General features: G+C 40.0%; 2 protein-coding genes across 2 annotated transcripts in view; both read right to left on the bottom strand.

Moving 5' to 3' along the window:
- Positions 1-1,585: 1,585 nt before the first annotated feature.
- On the bottom strand, positions 1,586-23,669 carry LOC121737465 (mitotic spindle assembly checkpoint protein MAD1). The gene is made up of 14 exons (XM_042129144.1): positions 23,406-23,669; positions 23,173-23,336; positions 22,908-23,096; positions 20,920-21,078; positions 20,379-20,573; positions 19,324-19,506; positions 15,470-15,643; positions 14,392-14,534; positions 13,895-14,058; positions 12,784-12,923; positions 11,593-11,670; positions 5,591-5,694; positions 2,190-2,288; positions 1,586-1,897 (listed from the first exon to the last, which is right to left on the bottom strand). Exons 1-14 carry the CDS (start codon positions 23,545-23,547, stop codon positions 1,684-1,686), a joined length of 2,148 nt encoding a protein of 715 aa, XP_041985078.1. The 5' UTR covers positions 23,548-23,669; the 3' UTR covers positions 1,586-1,683.
- LOC121737464 (dystroglycan) overlaps positions 17,106-25,023 on the bottom strand; it is a 114,348-nt gene continuing 106,430 nt past the window's right edge. Inside the window, exon 20 of the transcript XR_006037138.1 lies at positions 17,106-17,116. The gene's annotated coding sequence lies outside the window, so the exon portion shown is untranslated. The remainder of the gene's footprint in view (positions 17,117-25,023) is intronic.

Genomic DNA, 25,023 nt, shown 5'->3' with positions numbered 1-25,023 from the left:
AGCCTTTCCTTTTACAAATTCAAATTACTGAAAAGGGAAGTTATTATTCTTTTATTACTTTAAAAAGTCATTAGCCGGTGGATATTAACATATTTTATAAAGTAGGATTGTTTACATTTTGTTTCAACTTGTCGAATTGTACTTGAAACAGATTTATTAGATACTACTAAATTGTTGTAGTTGTCTTCGAACATTTAGATATGTATAATATATTGTCTTTGTTTCTTCATAAATATTTTAAATCGATACAATGTTTCATTTTACCCATATCTTTAAGATTCCTACATCATTCTGAAAGAGCGCCACCTAGCGACGAGTAGACGAAAAAACGTTTGTTAAACCTCAGCAGTCCAATTGGCTGACTTTGTAACGAAAATAGAGTAGTTACAAATTATAAGAATAAAACCAGACATATACAGTAAGAAAACAAACGCAGTTTATTATACGCTTGACACATTGTATTTTATACACCAATAATAATAATTGTTCTTGTTCACTGTGTATAGATCTATACATTGTCATTTTTATTAAGTGCCAATCTCACCAACGCCTGCTAAGGCTGGTTTTATAGTAGAGCGTTTCGCAGCGCCGTTGGAGCGCGCGCGTTCGAAGCTGTAACAAACGTATGGACGAACGGCGCTGCTCAAGCGCGCGGACTTTAAAACGCAACTACTACCCCCATACATATTCAAACGCGCGGCGCTCCAACGGCGCTGCCGAAACGCTTAACTATAAAACCAGCCTAAGAGAACACACGTTTTGGGATGCAATAGTTTAGAAACATAACAATGTTTCTATAGTCCGTCAAGAAAGAGAAGAAATTAAAAAGTGGCAACATCGTAGTGTCATCCCTTTTTCCTTAATTAATTTGAAAGACAATGGAAATGACACTACGATGTTGCCACTTTTCAATTTCTTCACATTTTTGACAGACTATAAACTATCGCATTCCAAAACGATAAAAATTATCAATGCTTATTTTTTAGAATATTCATGATTGAGGGAAAGCATGATATTTAGACAGTTACTTTAACGGACATTACTGAAATTGGGACAAAACAAATAAGATTTCAGATATAAAACAATTGTAGCTTAGAAGGAATGTTCTGCACCATTTCATTAGCTGTTGCTGTAATTATTTAATACAATAGTAAAAAAATTGGTGGAAATATTGAATAGGCGACACTATAAGCCCCTTTCAATGTGACCCAACTATAGACAACATTTTCTCGAACAAAGAGCTATTGCCATGACTACACTCAACTATAGCAATAACAATTTATGTTCTTTTTATTTGATATTAATGAATAATTATTTACTTTGTAAGAATGTCCCTAGTAAATTTTAATTTGCAAATACGAATAATATAGTTTAAAATTTTAATTGTAACCATGCAAAAAGATGGCTCAGTGAATATGCAGGGGCAATTATACAATAGGAGCATAATATGTACAATATCTAGCAATAACCTGTCACCGTCTGGTCGCGATGCACCAATAACGAGCCATCTGATTTCTTATCTACCAATGGTGTGTCTCCGCGCGCGTCCCGCTTAAACCTCGCCCCACCAAAGAGACTAAAATCGAACACTGCGCAGTGCGGTTTCTTATATTATTCTGAACATACTGTAAGTTCCGCGGTCTACTAACTTAGCGATTACAGCTGGGTCACATAGTCACTGCACTAACACTGCACATCCTGTTGCATGGTGGTCCTCGCGAACAGATCCATGGTGAGTGCACTGAGGAACAGGGGTATGGAGCGGTGTTGGTGCAGGTGCAGTTCCACCAGCTCCGTCAGTGAGCTCGAGTAGTCGGTGTGCACCATCTCTATGCCGTCCTCGCAGAGTGTGAACGTTAGATAGTCGTCCGACGACTCAGCATACATGTTTGATATCCTGAAATCGAATGCTTTTTATTTACTTACCAAAAATAAACAAGCTAGCACGTCCTTCTCATATTATTAGTCCAGTAGTAGACGATGATAAACTGATGATGATGATTGAATTAAAATTTCTAGATAAAAAAATATATATTTGAAAAAAAAAACCTATACTGAAAAACTTACAATAAGTAATAAAACTTAGCACAATATTGACTAACAAAATATAAAATTTCATAAGAAGTTCTTTGACATGTCTTATATTTTTGACTATTAAATTTTAGATTACTCAAAAACTACGAACTTACCTATAGTTTTTATGACCAGTCCTATCTATTTTGTATCCCAGCAGCATGTAACACACGTCTCTGTACTCCTGCGCAGACGACGCGAACTGTTCCTTCATCCTGAAACAATATAGAAACACTTTACCAACATACTCCTTCCTATCTTTTTTCGCTGCTTACTTATTAACTGACGCGCGAACATATTATTAGGGCCTGCTTCACCACTTTCTGATAAAGTGCCGGATAGGCTATCCACAACTTTTTTGACAGATTCTCCATACTCTATCTGTCAAGTTAAGTGGTGGATAGCCTATATGGCACTTATCAGTGGTGAAACAGGCCCTTAGTATATTATAGTAGATTATTATTTGTAACAAAAAATTAAAACCGACTTCCAAGGTAAACACAATAATAATATGAACTAAAAGGTATTAAATAACTCTTACTCTATAATAGTGCCTTTCTCAGAATGCGTCTAAATCTCAACTATTTCTGTACACACTACAGTCTTCATTATTTGAAGTCGGTACCAGCTAATTTTATCGTGAGTTCAGTCAATGTCAGAATATCTGAAGCTTTTGGGACTAGTACCGACTTCAAAGTAATGAAGACTGTAGTATGTACGTAAATAAACACACCGGCAAAATTAGAGGAACATAACAAAATTTTCAATTTTTTTTTAATTGTTCACTGATTTTTATATATTTATTTATTTATTTACTAATTGATTATTAAAAAATAAATTTATTATAAATTTAGGGCATAAAAACGTGAAAAATAGAAAAAAATCAGCAAAAATAAAAAAATTAAGAAAATCTTATAAATTTCAGTAGTAAGTTTTTAAGATAAATTCTTCATTTTTATTAAAGAAATGCCATGTTAAAAGCGTGTAATGCTGGTGTAATGCCTTCTATGGATCTCAAGAGGGCCTGGATACGCCATTCCATGCTTGCATTTTAATTGTCAATCATTTCCTGTGGGATATTCTCCTACTCCTCCAGTAGCGCCAACTCGAGCTCCTGGACTCATTTTGGAGCTGGAGTTTTAACTCGTACCGTTCACCCATTGATGTGCCACACGTCTTCAATCGGATCCACATCCGTAGACCACGCTGGCCTCTCCACCTGGGCTACGCCAGCATCGTTTAGGTAATAATGCCCGATTTTCTTACTCTATGGACGCACATAAAATTGAAAATAACTACCTAAAACTGTGTAAAAGGCACACCATGCAGTTCCAGGATGTCGGTGCTATAGCTCTGTACTGTCAAAGTACCATCATCTATAATCATCAGCTCCATGCGGGCTCCAAATCATATGCAACTCCAAACCATTACGAAGCCTGCATCATAGGCCACTGTTTCCGGTAAGTTTGATGGCCTGTAGCTTTCCTTATGATTTATCCACATTCTTTATCGCCTGTCAATACAATGTACACAGAATTTGCTCCCATCACTGTACAGCACAAGATTTCACTCACTTGTCTAATTTTGATGTTCACGCGCAAATCTTAGCCTGGCTCTTCGGTGTCCTGTCTCAAGTTTTGGTGCCCTTGCTGGCACTTTTGAGTTTAATTTAACTTATTTGAGTCTTCTTCTTACTGTACAATCACTTACACGTTCATCTTGGACCTGTTCCGACAGGTTTCGTGTCTGCATAGCAGTTTGAGGTCGATTTCTTAAGTTTTGTTTCCTTACAAAATGGTCATTCTGAACCATTGTCACCCGATATCTGCCTTGTTCTCGTCTCCGAACGTAAGATCCAGTCTCTCTGAAGCCTTGAAAGTTACGATGAACCACGGAAGCCGACACACCTAAGGCCTGACTGACCGAACGGTAGGTGTGACCTTTCTCTATCGTGGTTACAGCTCTAGCTGTCGCAGATGCTGGGAAATCACTAATTTTGTATCTAAGCAATGTGTTCTTCCAAAAACCAAACAATCAAATGAGCTGAGCATACCTTGCACCCCGCTAAAACGCCATTCTTATCAGGAACACTTACAACGTCAATAATCGAAAAACACTTATTAGGGTATAATTGCTATAAAAACCTGTCAACTTGCCAGTTTTGTTCAATATTTTATTTCTTGAATGAGCTTAGAAGCTATAAAAAAGGCTTTCAGACAGCCCGGCCCAGTTGAGTTCAAGTTTTGGCCCTTTTTACCAATGTTCCGCTAATTTTGCCAGTGTGTGTAGTTGAGATTTAGACGCATTCTGAAAAAGGCACTATTATAGAGTAAGAGTTATTTAATACCTTTTAGTTCATATTATTATTGTGTTTACCTTGGAAGTCGGTTTTAATTTTTTGTTAAAAATAATAATTTCACTCTTTTTAGTTATCTACAAGATAAGGCTTTATGCGTAAATAACCACTACGAATGTTAACTATTCAGATTATGTTACTGTAAGCGAAATTGTGGTGTGGTGTGGTGTTGTGAAATGCTTGCAGTTATCTAAGCGATGCTGCAATTTAAAAACTTTTATCTTTAAAGGTTCAGGAGTTCTGTTCAGTGCCTTTGGACCAAGAGACACCTTCGTATGAACTTTCTATTATTCGTAACATATGTTTAAGTTACTAGAAACAACATTTTAACCACTATGAGTCTTTTGATAAATTTCAAGGAATTCCCTCGATTGCTCATAGATCCCATCATCAGCTCACCATTTTCGTAATTATTATACAAAATCAAGATTATATGCTATACAACAACACAAGAATTTTAAAAATCGGTACACTAACCGCGAAATAATCATCAAAAACATCTGCTTCGATGCAAAATATCACGAAAAGCATCAATAATTGGGTCATAATGTGATGACCCATGCCGTAATTATGATTTTGATGATGATGATAAAATAAATTGATGTGTGGCTTATGCTTTCAGTTGTTTAAACAACGCCGAAATCCCCGAACCTGTATCTATAAGGATTCAAAAGTTCTGTTGGGTACCTTCGGATCTAGGGTATAACCTGGTGCGAAATCTTACTTTTTGGTAGCATTTACCACGAATGCTTCAGAAAAAATCAAAATCACTATATGTTTCCATACAAATTTCAAGGAGTCCCCTCGATTCCTCCAGGATCCCATCATCAGATCACCACTTTCGTGAACATGGTACCAAATTCGAGTTAAACCCTATACAACACAAAAAGAATTTTGAAAATCGGATCACAAACGGCTGAGTTATCGTTGAACATACAAAAAAAAAAGATACAGCCGAACGTATAACCTCGTCCTTTTTGAAAGTCGGTAAAAAGAAATAGCACGATGTAGGATTTCGTACATTACAACATATATGAAATTATGTGTCTCCATTATTTTAATTTTTACAATCATTTTCAAAAATGTAGTAACTACATCAAATATGGAGTACAAAATTACTAGTATTTAAATAACAAAAAATATCAAACAATTTAGACTCACCTCTGCATTTTGATATTACATTTCTCCACTTGTTGTTGCAGCTTCTGCACTTCCTCGGGGTTGCTCTGACCACCTTCCTGCAGTGCTGCTTTCAGTTTTTTTATCTGTCATATAAAACATTCATCAGTTGACATGTTTATGTTACGTGGTAGAGCCATGCTTCGGCGTGAATGGGCCGGCTCGACCGAAAAAATACCATGGGCTCACAGAAATCCGGCGTGAAACAGCGCTTGCGCTGTGTTTCGCCGAGTGAGTGAGTTTACCCGAGGCCCAATACCCTAGGCCTTTTCCTTTCCCTAACCTCTCCTATTTCCTTCCGTACCCTCCCCTATTCCCTTCCCTACCCTCCCCTATTACACTATTCCCTCTTAAAAGGCCGGCAACGCACCTGCAGCGGGGCTAAAATGGTCACATAGCAATTCCTCTCAATCAATTCAGCAAATTAATTGTCAAAACTGTCAAAATGACAAATGTCAAATCAGTACAAAAATATAGAAATGAATTGCAAGCAGATAGTGTCCGACCGAAGGTCTATTTTTGGCCGAAGCCGAAGCTGATTAATCGGCAATCGCTACAACCTTCGGCCGAAGCCGAAGGTTTATAATCTTAATCTCTCGACTCTCAGTAATTAATTTTTAACCGACTTAAAAAAAGGAGGTTATCAATACGACGCGTATGTATGTAATATTTATCAGCGTCTGAACAAATGTGCCAAGTCTGTAATCTGTATCAGCGTCTGAACAAATGTGCCAAATAACAAATTACAAGTATGTATGTTTTTATGTTTGTGTTCGCATATCTATGGAACTACCATTCCGATTTCAGTAATTCTTATTTTGTTCTACTAGGAATTGTTCAGCTTAGGGAATAGTGCAAGATTTATCAAAATTTGTTCAGTTGTTTTGGAGATATTAGTCAAAAACCAAATTTTGAGACTTTTGTCACTCTCGCCTCACTCCCCAGCTCACCTCCTAGACTTCAGGATTTTTAGTATGTTTTGTCCCTAAGCACCCTGAATAAGTTCAAGCAGAAATCTTTTACTTTCCCGCTCACGCATTCTACAACTACTTTATTGATTGAACTATTGTAAAAAAATAATAATGTCTTTATTATTTCACAAATAACAATAATTAGACCAATCAAACAGTCTTTGTTTCACTCGACTAGGACCAATACTAGAGTAATAAATAAAATAAACAAATACTTCTTAATAAATAATTAAATGATTTATTAAGAAGTTAGTGTTTGTTTATTGTATTTGACAGTGACTCCCAGTGGCCTCTGCATACACGACCGGTCCGCCGTTCTCTCACGACTCATTCAGTCTTTCGTTCAATTTCGACGGTTGCTCGGACCTTCGGCAAAGCTTTGGCTTCGGCCAGGTTTTATGCCGAAGCCGAAGGTTTCACCGAATACAATACAATACAATACAATAACACTTTATTGCACACCAAAAAAAAATACAAAATAAAATCATTTTACATATGACAGCATATACTGATGATGCACAAAAGGCGAACTTATTGCTAACAAGCAATCTCTTCCAGTCAACCTTTTGCTTATCGGATTGTCTAAAAGAGATTGCAAATATCGTGTAGGTGTACAAAACTAATAAACAGAGAAAAGTTTACTTAATTAACAATTAACTTGAAAAACAATAATAATAATAAAAGTAGCAACAAATTTATGTCTTATTTAAGAAATGGTGTCTTAACTTATTTTTAAAAATATTAATCGTATCAGCGCGACGAATTTCCAGTGGCAGTGAGTTCCAAAGTACTGCAGCACGAACAGTAAAGGATTTGGAAAATAGGGAAGAGGAATGGGAGGGGATTTCAAGGGTCAGATTGTTAGAAGAGCGTAACGATAGTTGGTGGGTGTCACGTAGGAAATTAAAGCGTTTTTTTAAGTATAAAGGTGTGGAAGGGTCAAACAGGATATTATAAAGGAGTGAAAGAGTGTGAGTGTCACGTCGGGATCGAATAGGAAGCCAGCAAAGCTTTCTGCGGAATTCCGAAACATGGTCATATTTCCGTAATCCAAAAATAAATCTAATGCAAACGTTTTGAAGTCTTTCCAGTTTATCTAGTAGCTCTTCTGTTAAATCGATAAAACAAACATCAGCATAGTCCAATATAGGTAACAGTATTGTGTGCGCCAGAGCAATCTTCGTAGAGATTGGCAGAAAGTTACCAAGTATACGGAGAGATGCATTAGCCCGAAAAACTTTACAGCTAAGAGCATCAATGTGAGGCTTCCATGATAAGTTAACGTCAAATGTGACTCCTAAATTTTTAACGCTATCCACAAAAGGAATCGGGGAGCCATCGAAGCTCAGTATGGGAAGTTCCTGCCAAATTATTCGGGAGCGAAGCTTTGGACTGCCAATAATAATAGCTTGGCTCTTGCTGGGGTTAACACTTATACCAAATGATTTGCACCAGCTGGCTAAGTAGAGGAGGTCTTTATTGACGCGATCAACAGCCTCCTTCAGATCCTCGATGAGAGAGTGCGTGTATACCTGGAGGTCGTCAGCATAAAGATGATAGGATGATGTTAAGCGGCAACTGATCGAATTAATAAATATGGCGAATAATAACCACCAGCGAATAGGTCAATCCAAGAAGAAAAGCTGTCATCGCTGCGAATACGCTGTCTGCGGCCCCTTAGATAGCTGTCGAACCATTTTATAACACACGGAGAAACGTTTAGTATTTTCAAAGCGGCAAGTAATATGTCAACATCAACTGTTCCAAAAGCATTTGTGAAATCAAGAAGGGTTAGGATGGTTAAGAGACGTTTATCCATATTATTGCGTATGTCCTCTGATATATTTAGCAAGGCCGTGGTTGTGCTATGACCTGAACGAAAACCGGATTGATAGGGATTAAGGAGATTGTTAGTACATAGGAAACGGTTAAGTTGATTGTAAATTAAACGCTCGAAAACTTTGGACAGGAAGGGAAGGATGGATATAGGACGGAAGTCCGTAAAAACGGAAGGGTTAGACTTTTTTGGGATAAGAATAACATCTGCATCCTTCCACATAGAAGGGAAGGTGCAAGTACGGATGGAGGTATTAAAGATACAGGTTATCGGAAAAATTAAAGAGTCGAGGATTGGAATAATCATTTTTCGTCCAATGCTATCACAACCTGCGGCATCAGAATCAATAGATTTAATCGCACGCTTTGTATCGTCTATAGTAACGTCATTGAAGGTGAACATAGGGACATCGTGGACAGGTGTATTGGATAAAGACTGAAGTGTATTGCCCTTTGTTGCGCTGTCAAAGGAAGGAGGAGATGAAAAATGACGGATGGCTGCGTCAAGGTCCAGGTTGGTCAGTGGAGAGCTGGTGCTATTTTTACCTATACCAAGTGACCTCAGAAAACGCCAAACGCGTGAGGGATCTTTTTCTTCTATAACAGCCTTATGATAATATCGCCGCCGAGCATCCCTGCATGCTTTGTTGCAACGATTACGAATGAGACGATAATATGTTTCCTTATTTGCATCAGACGGTTCCTTCCTGAATTTAAGTCTTGCGTTATTTCGTTTTTGCTGCAAAGATTTGATCTCCTCCGTTAGCCAAGGCGCTGGGCGATGCCGAATTTTAATGGGTTGAACTGGAGCATGAGTGTCATACAACCGCATTATTGTGCTATTTAATAAGCTCACCTGCTGATCTACAGATTGAGCTGCTAGAAGTAAGGACCAGTCTACATGCTGTGCATCCTCCTGTAGCATTGCAAGATTAATCTTAGAAAAGTTACGTTGCATGACCATTTTTGATTTACATGCAAAGAGACGCATAGATCAGATCATGGTAAGAGAAATCAATAGCATTGCATTGACCATGCTTTTCAATTGCACAAGAGGAAGAAACCAGTATAAGGTCAAGAAGTGAGGGTTCGCAATTGGGAAAGAAATGCGTAGCGGACGATGGTAAAATTTGCAGATTTGCTGCAGTGGCAATGGATCTAAGTCTTGACGCCCGCCAGTCATTTTTTATGAGGCATGTATTAAAATCGCCCATTATTAAGACTTTGTCGTATACAGGGATTAACTTGTCAGTAATGTTCTCTAACTCTGCAAAATAATTAATCTGAAGCGAGGGACTGTAAAACACTCCTAGAAGGGATTTGGTATTTGCAAGGGTGACTTCGATAAACAAGTACTCGGGTCCATTTTCGGGCTGTGGAGAAGTTAGAGCAACATTATAAGGTATGTTGGACTGCAGATAAATGGCAACACCACCGCCCGTTCTGCTAGAACGGTCATGTCGGATTAAGGTATACCCCGGCAGTGAAAACAATACGGATGGATGACACGACTTAAACCATGTTTCGGACACTAAAATAGCGTGTATATTTTGATTATAAAAGGAAGAGGCAAATTCATTATAGTGTCCTGGAATGCTTTGGGCATTAATATGAGTCACGTTAAACTTTTTGGAAAGATTTGCGAAAGTGGACGAAAGAGTTTCAGTAAGAGAGGGAATACTTTGGAAACTGTCGTTACTGGATAAACTCTGGAACTCTTCAGAACTGGATTCAAAGCTATCGCTCAGATTAATATTATTTGCAATCCGAATGTGGTTTTTTTGGCCGAAGGCGGCCGAAGCCGAAGCCAGCCGAAGCCGAAGCTTCGGTCGGACACTACAAACAGAGTTGCATTTTGCGATTTTAGAAAAATGAATCATATTATGATTCATATCATGATTCTTTAAAGCGACCATTTTAGCCTCGCAGCTCTTCTGATGCTGCGTGTGTCCATGGGCGACGGAAGTTGCTTTCCATCAGTAACCCGCTTGCTCGTTTGCCCCCTTATTTCATTAAAAAAAATTGTTTTTATCGATAGTATTAAGGAATAGACGAAGATTTACATCGAGTGAATAACTGACGTCAATTCACTGATGTGTCAGTGCAGACCTGGCACTGCCATAGTGTAAGGGCAGATTTACATTGAGTCAGTGGCTGACGGCTGTCGTCAGTGTACTGTGCTGATTTGAAATCAATTTACACTATTATACGAGTAGATTATAATACACCATTAGAAAAATTGATTAATAAGTAGTTGACGGACCTACGTGTTTTGCTAGAGTTATGTCAAGCTTAGCAGCCGGCATAGAATTAGAACGTATTTTGATATCGTTGGCAGCCGGCAGATCATGACCATAAAGTTAATATACCTAGCGGAATAGAGCAACAATCTCGAGCTGTCAAACGAAACCGAAATTGGTTTTCATCTGTGTGTAAAAATATGTGTACGTATACATTTACACAAGCATGATTGAACATGAATTTTATGAGATTAAATTGTCAACGTGCGGCACGTGCCGACTGAACGTCAAAAAAAGAGTGCTGCTGTCATGTATTACACGTCTCTGTTTACCACGCAGTGTTACTGATAGTGACATCTCTCTTGCTCAGGCCTTTGTTTCTCTATTCCGCCAGGTATATTAACTTTATGATCATGACTAACACTGACTTGATATAACCATATAAATAGGTTCACCATCTTCTCACCAGTTTCTCTCCTTAATATATTATGTTCAATGTTACTCTAGAATGTTTTAAATTTATTTTTTATATGTGATACAACGACTGGATGGTAAAACTTGTATAAGTTTATATTGCGCCGAATAACATTGTTTTTGTAATTTTTATTGATAAATAAATAATCGGCCAAGTGCGAGTTGGACTCGTGCACGAAGTGTCCCATACCATAATAGAGCAAAAATAGGCAAAAATTGTGTTTTTTGTATGGGAGTGCCCCTTTAATATTTAGTTTATTTTGTTCTTAGTATTTGTTATTATGGCGGCAACAGATATACACAATCTGTGAAAATTTCAGAAGGCTAGCTATAGCGGGTTCTTGAGATACAGCCTGGAGACAGACGGACAGACATCAAAGTCTTAGTAATAGAGTCCCGTTTTTACCCTTTGGGTACGGAACCCTGATAAAGGATTAAATAAATACATTTAACTGTCGCTTACCTCTTCCTGTGCAGCTTCTAGATCAAGCTGTACTTGTCTGCCAGCTATAGCAGCAGGGTTGTCTTTAATGTGTAAAACCTGGAAAAAAAACATAAATAATACTTAACAGAGTTTTAGCAGCAAATAAATGACATTGTAGTAAGTATAAAATTCTATCCTTGGTGCGAACAACAATACAAAGATAGCAAAAAAAAGATATAAGCGCAGAGCCCATAGACGGCCCCAAATTAAATAAATAAAAAATAAAGTTTAAAAAACTAAAACCCGACTACTAAAACACGCTCTAAAAAGTACGAAACAATAAAACAGTTTATGGGGATATTTGTATAGATATTGTATTGAAGTAATTTATGAATTCTTGCAATTATCAGGTGATTGCTCGTAAACCCGTGAGAAATTGATAATAATGTTTACATATTTGAAATGTGCTAATAAAGCTCTTTCTTTTGATACCCCACACGACATTGTCAGGAAAAATATTTTTTTTGTTCTTTACTTTCAGTCCCCTAGATGGTGCTACAGTCAATTTAACGTCATGCCATATAGCCTATAACCAGCGGACAGTCAAGAGGCTTCTAACGACACCTCATTTGTCCAATTGCGTTAAGTAGTTTTAAAGTTACGAGGGAACAGATGAACATCCATATCCACATACATACATACATACATACAGGCCAAAATCATAACCCTCCTTTTTGATTCGCCGTAGTCGGGTAAAAAAATAAAAAAAGTATAAAATTGCAATGTAGTTTAAATGCTAGGATCAGCGCAGACAGAACGGGGCGCAGCGGAACAAGCTTAACATTGTTTGTTAACTTTGTTTTTTAACTTTTAGCTAAGCATTGTTTGACAATAAATTTTATATATTCAATTATTAATATGTGGTTTTACATCAAAATGCCCTGTGCCTTTTTAAAATGACAAAAAATTCTACAAGTATATTTATTATTTTATGTATGATCATGTATGATTTTTTCTGTCTACTTTACTGTACCGGATATTTAAATTATGATAATGGCCATTAGATTAGGGTCCCGCATCAGTACAGTTCATCAGTCTGATTCAGACTGACCGTGTAACCGTGTGATTGTCAGACTGATAATTTTTTTATTATGCACTTTCCGGCCATCATTCTGGCGTCAGTCTGGAACTCATGCCAGACTGAGCGTGTAACCTACGTCTTATGCTCACCTTTGTTTCACCGAGCGCTGCCATGCTATCAATATGCGCCTGCAGTCTGTCGCGCTGCACCCGTATGACACCGACGTCGCGACGCAAACTCTCGGCCTCCTCGCGCCATCGCGTCGCCTCCGCGCGGGCCGTGTCTAGTGCTGTAAAGTGTAATATGTTTTAGAACATAATGGGCTTTTATTTATAACAGACTAATGCCTGTTTTCACCAAGGGTCTCCTAACGCTAAGTGTTCCCTAGCGATATTTGCGGGTAAAATATTTCTTAAAACAAACACATTAGAAAAAAGTAATGTTTTGCAAAAGTTCTTAACTTCTTACGCCCTAAGGACGAACGTGACACACAAAAATTCGTAAATCTTGAAGGATATGTTCCCTTAATGGCCGCTAGGGGACCACTTAGTATTAGAATAGAATAGAATAGTATTTATTTCCAGGAAATTTGTTTAACAATAGTTCTTAATATTTATGTATGGTATCAAAATTTCTGCCTCATTGGCGTGGAAATATTGTCTAATTATTATTTCAAAACATTTTCTTTAGATCTTATTCTAATTAACATGCAACGTGCCTTAAGTAACTACGTCTTATTTGAAAAGATCTTATTAAGTACATAAAAGTCAAAAACATACATCAATGTTATTTGATACTTACGTCATAGTATTTATAATTAAATAAAAAAAATTAAAATAAAAAACAAAATATAACAAGACGAAAGAGGAGAAGCTAAAATTCCGTGTTAACGTTAGGAGGCGGTTGGTGAAAACAGGCATTACTGTCAAGTGTCAACTGTTGCAGTATTTAGTAGTAAGTTGGAAAGTCACTTTAAAGACTGACAGCAACATGAGTAAGTTCTGCCTTGATTCAGACTATGTTTAAACAAATTACATCTTGTGCCACTTTTCACCACACAAATGACACTGAGCTCTGCTGCTGCTGACACTAGTGTCATTTATTGATTTAACAATAAAAAACACTAGTCTCACTAAGTATGCAGATGCGACTATTAGTGACCAAACTCCTGTGACCCCTGCCCCCTATTTCCAGACTAGGCCCGCTCCTGCCAGTGTCACTTCACTTCCAGGTTTTGCTGGCTGCTAGGGGTATACACACCGGCCTGGGGGGCGTCCTGGTCGGCGCTAGCGGCCAGGTCCCGGTAGCCCTGCAGCGCCCGCTCCAGCTGCTCGACGCGCGCCTGCAGCAGCGCCGCGCCGCCCGCGCCGCCGCCGCCGCCCAGCGTCACCTCCAGCTCCTTCTCGTAGCTGTCCAGTTGCTGTCTGTTAACAATTAAATGATGTTAAATTCACATTTTTATCAGTGCAACCATCTGTCAACTTAATCAGTGTAAGCCTGCCAGTTACCACAAAAACAAATTACGCCAAATTGTCGCGTTTCTAACAGTTCTCTGATTGGCCGATACTGTTGCACCCGTGTTACAATTTTTAAAACAAGATCCTTAATTGTTTATTTTTCCGATCTCTCAGTGACAAATCACTAATCAGATCTGCTCTTGGTTTAGATACCATTTTTATATGATTTCCACGTATCTTTTTAAGTCGTAAGTTATCTTTTCTCATTGCAAAAATCAATTTCTCATTTCGTTCACTCACCTATAGCTATCTCTTTCCCGCGTGACAAGTAGAAGCCGCTTCTGCAGCCGATGTATGAGGCTCTCTTGATTCTTACGCACCGTCATTAGGTCGTTAAGCTTAGTAACCGCCTTGTCGCGCTCAAACTTCAATGTCGCGACTTCCTACAATCAAATTACGCAAATCAGAAACAATCATAGTTGCAGACACTATTAAAAATCTTCTCGGGACCAATTAAAAAATTAAACGTGGAAGAGCCATGCTTCGACACGAATGGGCCGGCTCGACCGGAGAAATACCACGTTCTCACTGAAAACCGGCGTGAAACAGCGCTTGCGCTGTGTTTCGCCGAGTGAGTGAGTTTACCGGAGGCCCAATTCCCTTCCCTATCCTCCCCTATTCCCTTCCCTTCCCATCCCATCCCCACCCTCCCCTATTACCCTATTCCCTCTTAAAAGGCCGGCAACGCACCTGCAGCTCTTCTGATGCTGCGAGTGTCCATAGGCGACGGAAGTTGCTTTCCATCAGGTGACCCGTTTGCTCGTTTGCCCCCTTCTTTCATTAAAAAAAAAAATTATGTAAAGTATCTTCATCAGTTATGGTGTCTAGACAGTGGACTGTATCTCTTTAAATAAGCTTTTACAATACAATAAACGTATTTTTCGCAGTTTTGAAATGAAACTAAAGAAAAGTTACTCTGATATATCAGACTAACTTTTCTTTAGTTTTCAAGTAGGTACACTAAAACATAATATGAGACTGAGTATAATAAAGATTAATGCACACATCTTAGATAAATTAAACAATGGAAGCAGTGTTTCTGAGCACATTTAGTCATATTATGTTTGTGTATTGTACCATCGAGGAAATCGATTCCTTGGCAGTTGACGGACCTATATCAAGTGGTCGGCTTATGTCAATTCAATGTTAGCTGTGATCGGTTGGATAGGTTTGACTTCATGTTTATAAGCCTTTAAATAATTAACATAGTGGTCTGCCATCTGCCTAAGAATCAACTTCTCTGGTAGTACATGCGGGCGTGTGTGTGTGTTTTTGCGTGCACACATGTGCAAGCTTGCATATGCGTATGTCTACGTACCTCAGCGAGCTGAGCGCGCTGCGCCTGCGCCTCGCCCGCGCCAGCGGCCGCCGCTAGCTGCCCGCCGAGCGCCGCATCGAGCGCCGCGCCGAGCGCCCGAGCGCTCTCCACGCCGTGAGCACGCGCCGCCACACACCACGCCTCCAACGCACCTTCTAGGGACGCTATCTTCACCTATAACAAACGGCGGGATAAATCGACATTAGTATATAATATGTTACAAAAGAGTTGGCAATTCAAGTAATATGATTCATGCGTGCTGGACAAAAAATATTGTTACGTGCTAGGGTTCGAGGATTTGGAGAGAAAGACCTGGTGACTCTCTTGAAGACTTTATTAACACTGCACTAAACACTAGGTCACAACACTTAGCACTAAGTCCGAACACAAATCACTGGGTCCAATCACTAAGCACTATCACTGTCCTAAGTCGTAGCCAAGTCGCAGGTTTCACTGGTTCACTCACTATTGATCACTTGTTGTCACTCGGAAATCGCTCAGATTGAAGTAACTTGCCGGGCCTGCCTGCGGCTCTTTTTATATGGCGAGACGAATTCCATAAATTTCCCGATTTCACGTAAACAAGTAAACAACCGTGGGAAATTTCTAGTAGGCTCGGGAATGTGCCACAGTAAAACTGCCGTCCTTGCGATAAGTGCAGTAAGTTGAATTTAATTTAGACCTTATGGACTCAGTCATAAGGTCTAAATTCAAACACGCTAACAAATAAAGGGTAAACACGTAAACAAACATTGGACCTTTTTAGAAGGTTCGAGTATGTACTTGCGCACCACGTGTCCGTTTACCATGTACCGTAACACTACTCCCCTCTTAGAGATGCTCGTCCCGAGCATCATTGTTACTGCCATGGTAACGCGCCAGACGGTTCCTACGACTACTCCTGGTCTGTGGTCCCTTTACAGCAGCGCAAGTAATACATCTGTGGCACCAATCCTGCACATCATCTCTCCAATGCAACCAGAAGAATCGTTCTCGCACTTTCCTTAGCATCCTCTTGACGCCTAGATGACTCCCTGATACGCCCTCATGTATCTCGCGGAGAACATCTGGTACTCTTGCCCTTGGGACAATTATCTGAAAATAGAACTCTCTGCCGTTAGCCTTCTGCCATTTCCGGTAGAGTAGTCCGTCCTGAAGTATCAGACTGTCCCATTGCTCCCAGTACGCCTTAGTGACAGCGCCAGTGGGTGCGACCTCACTCCAGATTGGTTTTATGTCACCCCGTTTCTTCCATGTGATGATGTGCCGAAGGTCGTCATCTTTTTCTTGAGCCTTTCTCATAACTTCATTCTCCATGTGCCCCAAATTACTTGTTCTCTTTGTTCCGCTCCGTGCCTGGGAGGTAACAGTTACCGGGGCTTTCTTCACGTCATCCAGTACTCGCCCCTTAGTTCTGGATTCTATTCGTTTCCCATGATCCCGGGTAGGTGACGAAACTGCTTGCTTCTTTAACTCCTCCATTTGTTCCTCAATCCTTTTCATCCTTGCCATCTGGGTCTTCTTTTGCGGGCAGTTTAGCTGAAGATGGCCCCTCTCACCACACCTATAGCACATGGCTTCAAATCTTTTCTTCGTGGGAGCCTTGACCTCCTTGACTTCCTCAGAGACCTTGTGGATCTTATGGGTCTGCCGTATGTCATGGCGCACAGCCTCGACTTCCAAAGCATGCGCTAATGCTTCCTTTAGCGAGGTATGGTGACCAAGTCTTACTGCAGCCCTGACCTCCAAGTCTTTGATTCCGTCGACAAATCCTTGAACAATATTTGTGTCGACCATCTTGGTGTCGGCTCCTGGATATGCCTTCCTGACGAGTTTTTCAATTTCCAACGCCCATTGTTGAAGTCCTTCTCCTGAACGTTGGACTCTGTCACGCAGTTGGGCACGGAACACGTGCTCCAGGTGTCGCTCCCCGTATCTGGATTCCAGTGCCTCCATCAGGTCTTGGAAACCATTTCCCGTATGTGGCAGTGCCTCCAGAACCGACACAGCTTGCCCTCTGAGTGCAACAGTGAGAGCGGTCAAGCATTGCTCCTCCGTCCATCCGTTTGCGGTAGCAACAGTCTGAAATTGCCGACGATAAGCGTTCCAAGAAGTAGTGCCGTCGTACGGTGGCACCTTTACTCTTGGTCCTTGCGCCACACCAGTGACTCCACTAGACACCGCAACTCCCGTAGTTTCTAGGCGCACTACTCTCTTCTGTAGTTCTGTGAATCCGGTTTTCAAATTTTCCACAACCGTCTCTAACCCAGTAACTCGTTCTTTCATTACGTCGACATCTTTACGAAGCTTAGTCACCGTGTCACTAACATCCTTTATAGCTCCAAGTGCTTTTTCTTGGAGGTCTTTTTGCTGCTCTTGTGATTCTCGAATCGCTCTGATTTCAGCCTTCTGAAATTCTTGCAAAGCGCCGAGCTTGCATTCTTGTGACTCCATCAAAGCGCCAAGCTTGCGGTCTTGTGCCTCCATCATTGCCTTTTGAGAATCTTTCAACGCCTGACTTTCAGCTTTTTGAGACTCCTGCAAAGCGCCGAACTTACGGTCTTGTGATTCTTGCAGAGCCTGAATTAACTCAATTAGGCTTTGTAATTGGGGAGCCACTTGAGGGGCCGCAGAAGCTACGGGCGATGCATGGTGGCTGGAGCCAGTAGGCAGGGGTTGAGCAGACGGAGCTCGGTGGGCTGAGCTAGTGGGCGTGGCCTGAGTGGGCGTGTCCCGGTGGGCGGAGCCAGTGGGCGTGGCCATGTCCAAAGTGGGCGGAGCCTGAGGGGCGTGGCCAGTGGGCGTGTCCCGGTGGGTGGAGCCAGCGGGCGTGGCTTCAGCCAAAGTGGGCGGAGCCTGGTGGGCGTGGCCAGTGGGCGGAGCCATGTGGGCGGGGCCAGTGGGTGGGGCCTGTCCCTCAGTGGGCGGAGCTTGGTCCCCAGTGGGTGTGGCCTCCGCAACTCCTCTCTCGGAGTCAATGGCAGCAGCTCGCTGCGCCCTTGTCCTGACACTCCCCTTGAAGTCCTCTCTCGGAGTCAATGGCATCTCCAAATCGCACTTCTGACACCAGTTGTTACGTGTTTAGGGTTCGAGGATTTGGAGAGAAAGACCTGGTGACTCTCTTGAAGACTTTATTAACACTGCACTAAACACTAGGTCACAACACTTAGCACTAAGTCCGAACACAAATCACTGGGTCCAATCACTAAGCACTATCACTGTCCTAAGTCGTAGCCAAGTCGCAGGTTTCACTGGTTCACTCACTATTGATCACTTGTTGTCACTCGGAAATCGCTCAGATTGAACTAACTTGCCGGGCCTGCCTGCGGCTCTTTTTATATGGCGAGACGAATTCCATAAATTTCCCGATTTCACGTAAACAAGTAAACAACCGTGGGAAATTTCTAGTAGGCTCGGGAATGTGCCACAATAAAACTGCCGTCCTTGCGATAAGTGCAGTAAGTTGAATTTAATTTAGACCTTATGGACTCAGTCATAAGGTCTAAATTCAAACACGCTAACAAATAAAGGGTAAACACGTAAACAAACATAGGACCTTTTTAGAAGGTTCGAGTATGTACTTGCGCACCACGTGTCCGTTTACCATGTACCGTAACAATATCATAATATGATTGTTATTTTTAATACAGGTACATTCAATTGAGCTTTTGTTTTACAAAATCATCACTTTTACCTATGTAAATGATGTTATAATACATTTTTCTAAAGAACTCACTTCTATTTGTGCTACTTAATATATATAGTGGCTACAGTTCTATAATTTACCAAAAAGTTTAAAACTTGCTATGCTACACTGGGTAAAGTAAACCCTGGGTAAAATTTTATGAACTCACTTTAGCCTCATGTAGCTCCTGCTGCACGGGCTGCAGGGCTTCCACCTTGTTGGTGAGCACGTGCACCTGCTCCTCCAGCAGCAGCTTGTTGCACACCGCATCCCGGAGAGACCGCTCCGATGCCCGGAGACGGTTCACCTCCTTCTCCAACTCAGCCATGTTGGATAGGCGCTTTTGTGCAGTCTGTGAAATGACATTAGCTTTTTTATTTTATTTTATTATCTATATATCTATTATCTATATACATAAAACTCAAAGGTGACTGACTGACATGGTGATCTATCAACGCACAGCCCAAACCACTGGACTGATCGGGCTGAAATTTGGCATGCAGGTAGATGATATGACGTAGGCATCCGCTAAGAAAGGATTTTGATCAATTCTACCTCCAAGGGGTTAAAACAGGGGATGAAAGTTTGTTGTATATAATAATGCTTCTTATCGCGAGCGAAGCCGCGGGCAATAGCTCGTTTTGTATAAGACTTTTGCATGATTAAAATATAGTTTTTTTTATTAATAGTGTTGTTTTAGTGCCAAAAATGCCTTTAAAATGTCTATATAATCCGAACGCTGCATACATCCAAACAGGGTATATATTTTGGGTGTTCGGACTATCGAGGCTCTACTGTAATTGATAACCCTGTGGGAACCTATTTTATGTATTTTAAACTTTTTTTTTTAAGAAATAAGGAGGCAAACAAGCAAACGGGTCACCTGATAAAAAGCAACTTCCGTCGCCCATGGACACACGCAACATCAGAAGAGCTGCAGGTGCGTTGCCGGCCTATTAAGAGGGAATAGGATTACAGGGTAGAGGAGGTAAGGAAGGGAATAGGGAAGGGAAGGGTAGAGAATTGGGCCTCCGGTAAACTAACTCACTTGGCGAAACACAGTGCAAGCGCTGTTTCACGCCGGTTTTCTGTGAGCTCGTGGTATGTCTCCGGTCGAGCCGGCCCATTCGTGCCGAAGCATGGCTCTACCACGTAAAATGTCATTTAAAAGTTAGTGTTTCATTATCACTGGTTGCTAATCTTGACTAAAACAGTTAACTTTACCTTAGCCTGCTGTTGCCAGTCCTTGTAAGAGTCCTTCTCATACTCCAACTCTTTGAGCTTATTATTAGCTTGCTGCAGCTCAAAGTTTTGTTTCTCAAGCTGTGTCCGGAGCGTCGTGCACTGTTCTGCCCGCTGAGTCTGTCTCGCCAACTCCTTCTTCAACATCTCTACTTCCTGCTGGGCACCTTCATGTGCCTATAACAAAAATAAAAATTAAACATTTTTTAGTTACATTAATTTGTTTTTTGCCCAGACTTTGATCATTTGTAGAGTTGTTATGCATAATGCATTAAATTATTATAGTAGTACTTTAGGCTGACTATTATATATAGGTAACTTTTATTCAAAAAACATACAAAAGAGCTCTTATAAAATCTTGCGTAGGGACTTATATATTCATATTTTTGAGAATTTTGTCATCTTACTTGTAAAAATTAATATTGTACAACTACAGTATCAATTTTTTTATTGTGGAAACTATCTAATTTGTTTTACCAGTAACAAGTAATTTATTTTACTAGGTACATTCTAAATACAATACCTGCAACAATTCATCCATGTCTTTCTTCATCTCAGCAATTTCATCTTTGCTACTGACATTAATTTCCAGAAGTTTCTCCTTCAGTTCCGCAATTTGTTTGAGCAGCTCCCCTTTGTCTTTATCCCATTTGGCTTTGTTTTGTTTAAACTCTTTTATTGACTAAAATTAATAATTAAATTAACACTTACGCACAATATGTGGGTGCTACAAAAATATAATTGAAATATTGATTTAGTCCCTTGATCGCGGAGTCTTGGAAATCTTTTTTTTTTTATGAAAAAAGGGGGCAAACGAGCAAACGGGTCACCTGATGGAAAGCAACTTCCGTCGCCCATGGACACTCGCAGCATCAGAAGAGCTGCAGGTGCGTTGCCGGCCTTTTAAGAGGGAATAGGGTAATAGGGGAGGGTAAGGATGGGAAGGGAAGGGAATGATAGGGAAGGGAATTGGGCCTCCGGTAAACTCACTCACTCGGCGAAACACAGCGCAAGCTCTGTTTCATGCCAGTTTTCTGTGAGAATGTGGTATTTCTCAAGCTCAAGGCTCTCCCACGTATAAATCTTTCTATCTGTTGTTATTCTATTGTTATCACGGTCGAGAGGTTAATTAAAAGCATACAGATTTCATTGATGAAAAAATCCTTACAATACTAAAACTATTATGGGTACTAGATGTCATGCCTATGCTTATTTATGCTACACATAAGCTACTTCTTACATACAATAAAGACATTTCCATAGTTATGAAATGTAATGTATATTTATATTAACACCGAAAAAATAAAAAATAATGTTTTAAAATAATGAAAAGGTTCCACTCAACAAGTTCAATCATATGATAGTTTAACGTTGTTCGTGGCGGCCGAAAAGGAAGATCTTCCAACCGAGCGAGATAGCATGCTCGGTCAGGCCGAAGCCCGCTGACGTCATTTCAGACGTTGTATATATCTTGCCGTTCTCCGAAACTTCGATAGCGCGATGCAGGAATGTTAGGCGAATTGTGGGTACCGCCACATCACTCCCCCCCGAAGACCTGTGGTATTCTTCGATGCGCTTGTGTTGTCAGGTGTGGGCCGAAGCTACGCGTGCAATGACCAGGAGAGGGACTCCGTGCTCTGCTTGCTGTCCGGTCGTTGTAGCCTATGGCTGCCCCGTTCAAGCCAGACACGGGTTCGACCGGCGCGGACGCCCAACGCGGCTTATGGTCGAGGCGACCCGGTTATGCTTGATGTCTGCTGACGTGGTGCGGATGGGTGGGGAGTGCTGATGATGATTGATGTCCAGAAGGATGCGTGTTCTTGTCGGTGGTCACCAATTTAACGTTGTTCGTGGCGGCCGAAAAGGAAGATCTTCCGACCGAGCGAGATAGCATGCTCGGTCAGGCCGAAGCCCACTGACGTCATTTCAGACGTTGTATATATCTTGCCGTTCTCCGAAACTTCGATAGCGCGATGCAGGAATGTTAGGCGAATTGTGGGTACCGCCACAATAGGAAAGAGGGAGTCCCCTCTTTGTGTTCACTGTGGGGTTGCAGAAGACTTATTGCACTTGTTGGTGGATTGTGGACGGAATCATGGTCTCAGGGGCCAAGGGCCGGTTGTTTTCAGGAGGTTTGTTTGGGGGGCAAATTAATATTATTTTGGCGTCGCCTCTTTCGCAATTATTTTATTTTATTCGGAAAACTTACAGCTTGCAGAAAATACAGTAAGAGTACAATTATAATATAAAACATAAAGCCAAAGCAAGAGGCCCATACCTTAATAATATTTTATTTATTGTCAATGAAGGGTCACATAGTTTAATTTTTAATAATTTTGAATAGTACTATGAGGCTGGCATAAATGCCAAGTGCATTTTTAATTGGTACTTAGCACGGGGCCAGACTGACGTGGTGTGAAGCGTCCATAGATAGATATTAATATTATTAAGCCTCGTTAAAAATTTGGAAAAAAAAAATTAAAAGACAAATTAGTTTTATACACAGTTTACCTCTTGATGTTCATCTTTTAGCTCTTGTTCTCTCCGTCTCACCAATTGCAACCTTTCTTCTAAATCGGCTAATGCTTTCTGGTCCCGTTTACTTTGTTCAATTAGAGAAGACTTCTCATCTTCAAATAAGATCTGCATTTCTTTACGTATAGTATGCTGGTGGTTGACTCTTGCCTCTAATTTTATTATCTATAAGTATAATTAATACATTGTAATAAGTATTAGATGTGATACAAAATATTAAAATATAAAGTAACTTTCTTACCTGTGCCTTGGCAGCAATCAAATCTATTTTCAACCTTTTAGCTTCCCATGGCGAAGGTGCTACTTGTGACGAGGAAGAGTCTGTCCTCGTCCGTTTTTCAGGAGTATGAATATCAGATCCTAAGCTTAGTTTTCTTTTCCCTAGTGGTGTGTTGTTAGTTAAACCTGCAAGTAAATATATAAATGAGATTTTGATACGTTTAATTGTTACATACCAGTGCGAATATTCATTACCGTCTTTTAATGACTGATTACTATCAGAAAAATTCAATTTGGAAGACGCCGACAGCTTGTCTTTTGGTGGATCAGTGTTTATAACGCGCCGAAACGGCTCCAGCACGTCGCTGAATAAAGACATGTCCCCTTCTTTAGCCATGCTGATAAACTCATTTATTAAATTAAATGTTACACATATTATTATTAAATTATTTATTTTAACAAAATACAAAATTAAAAAAAAATGCTTTTCCCAAAATGCTTGATGTGACAAAGCGTTGTATTGGCAAATGACAGCAGACAGGCACAGCTTCACAAATCACAAATGACAATTGGCGTCAAATTTTGACAGTGACGTGTTTATAGTTTATGGTAAATTGTTTTTTAATGTTACAATCTATAGTAGATAGCCTCACGGCTCACACATGACCAACCATAGATAAAGTATTATAGTATAGATGTAGTCTTAGCCCGTCATCGCGTGGCTATTTTGTGCTTATTTTCATACAAGTAGTGTGCGTTTATTTTCTTGAATATTTCTATTTGTCGATTATTTCGAAACACATTATGATACAGGAAAGAAAGTCAATTAGTTTATGATATCGATTAACTATAGTTCAAGTGATGAGAATGCGTAGACACACGTAAAAAGCTATGCAATTTTTGTAGCCGAAATAAATGATGTGACATTATTAGCCTTTTATAGCACGAAATTATCTTTTTAGCTCACAAAAATACCGATTGAAAAGCCCAAAAAACATTGTTCAAAAGTTACGTATTTAAGGATGTATATAACATTTATCAATTCAGAGATTCTGACCCAATGATGAAAAACTCAAAGCACAGACGTAAAAAAACTCAAAGCTGATATTATGTTACTACCGCGCGCGTTGTGAAGATTCAAATACGGCCCAATTGGGCCGTCGCGCGTCGCCCGTCTGTTGTTTAGTCTGCGTCGAGTGCAGTCACGAACGTGCCGCGTCTTGTCTTACCTAAATAAATTGAAAATAACGTCGTACGTGTTTTGAATATGTACCAAATATGACTCGAAAGTAAACAAAACACATGGAATCTCTTACCACATGTCTTGATTGCAATAAATACCTTGATTATTTACATTTTCAATTATTTTTTTAACAATCTGGAAAAAATCGAATTTCCGTCATAGCTCAGGCGAAGAAAGAGACAGCGATACGATTCGACGTTTAAAAATAGAACTATCTCTTTTATGTAAATGGTTTTTCATATCTTTTGTTTCACTTATCTGTCAAATTTGTCAATGTTTGAAATTTTGAATTAGAAAATTGTTTGGAAGAGATTTTAGCCGGAAAATAGTATGGACGTAACATCTGTCTAAGTAGATTTGAAAGTTATAGTTGAATAAAACATCCTGTATCGATTGATACCAATAAATCAATACCTTACCGACAAGTTACGTGAAATAATTCATTTAAAAATTTCCATTTATCATGCGTAATGTTTGCCGGAAGTGTGACAATTTTTGAGAATTCGTCAGAATTGGGAACTTTGTATCAAAGATAAACAGCTAAAAAACTGCTTATTAATTTCTTTGTACGATTTGCGATTTTTTAAGCCCAAAAAAAAGTGGGTTCACCGGTAATTCTGGGGAAATATT

Source organism: Aricia agestis, chromosome 20, assembly GCF_905147365.1.
Source record: "Aricia agestis chromosome 20, ilAriAges1.1, whole genome shotgun sequence".
NCBI classification, from domain to species: domain Eukaryota; kingdom Metazoa; phylum Arthropoda; class Insecta; order Lepidoptera; family Lycaenidae; genus Aricia; species Aricia agestis.
Note: the sequence above shows the minus strand (reverse complement) of the source record. Positions and strands in the feature narration are given on the sequence as shown.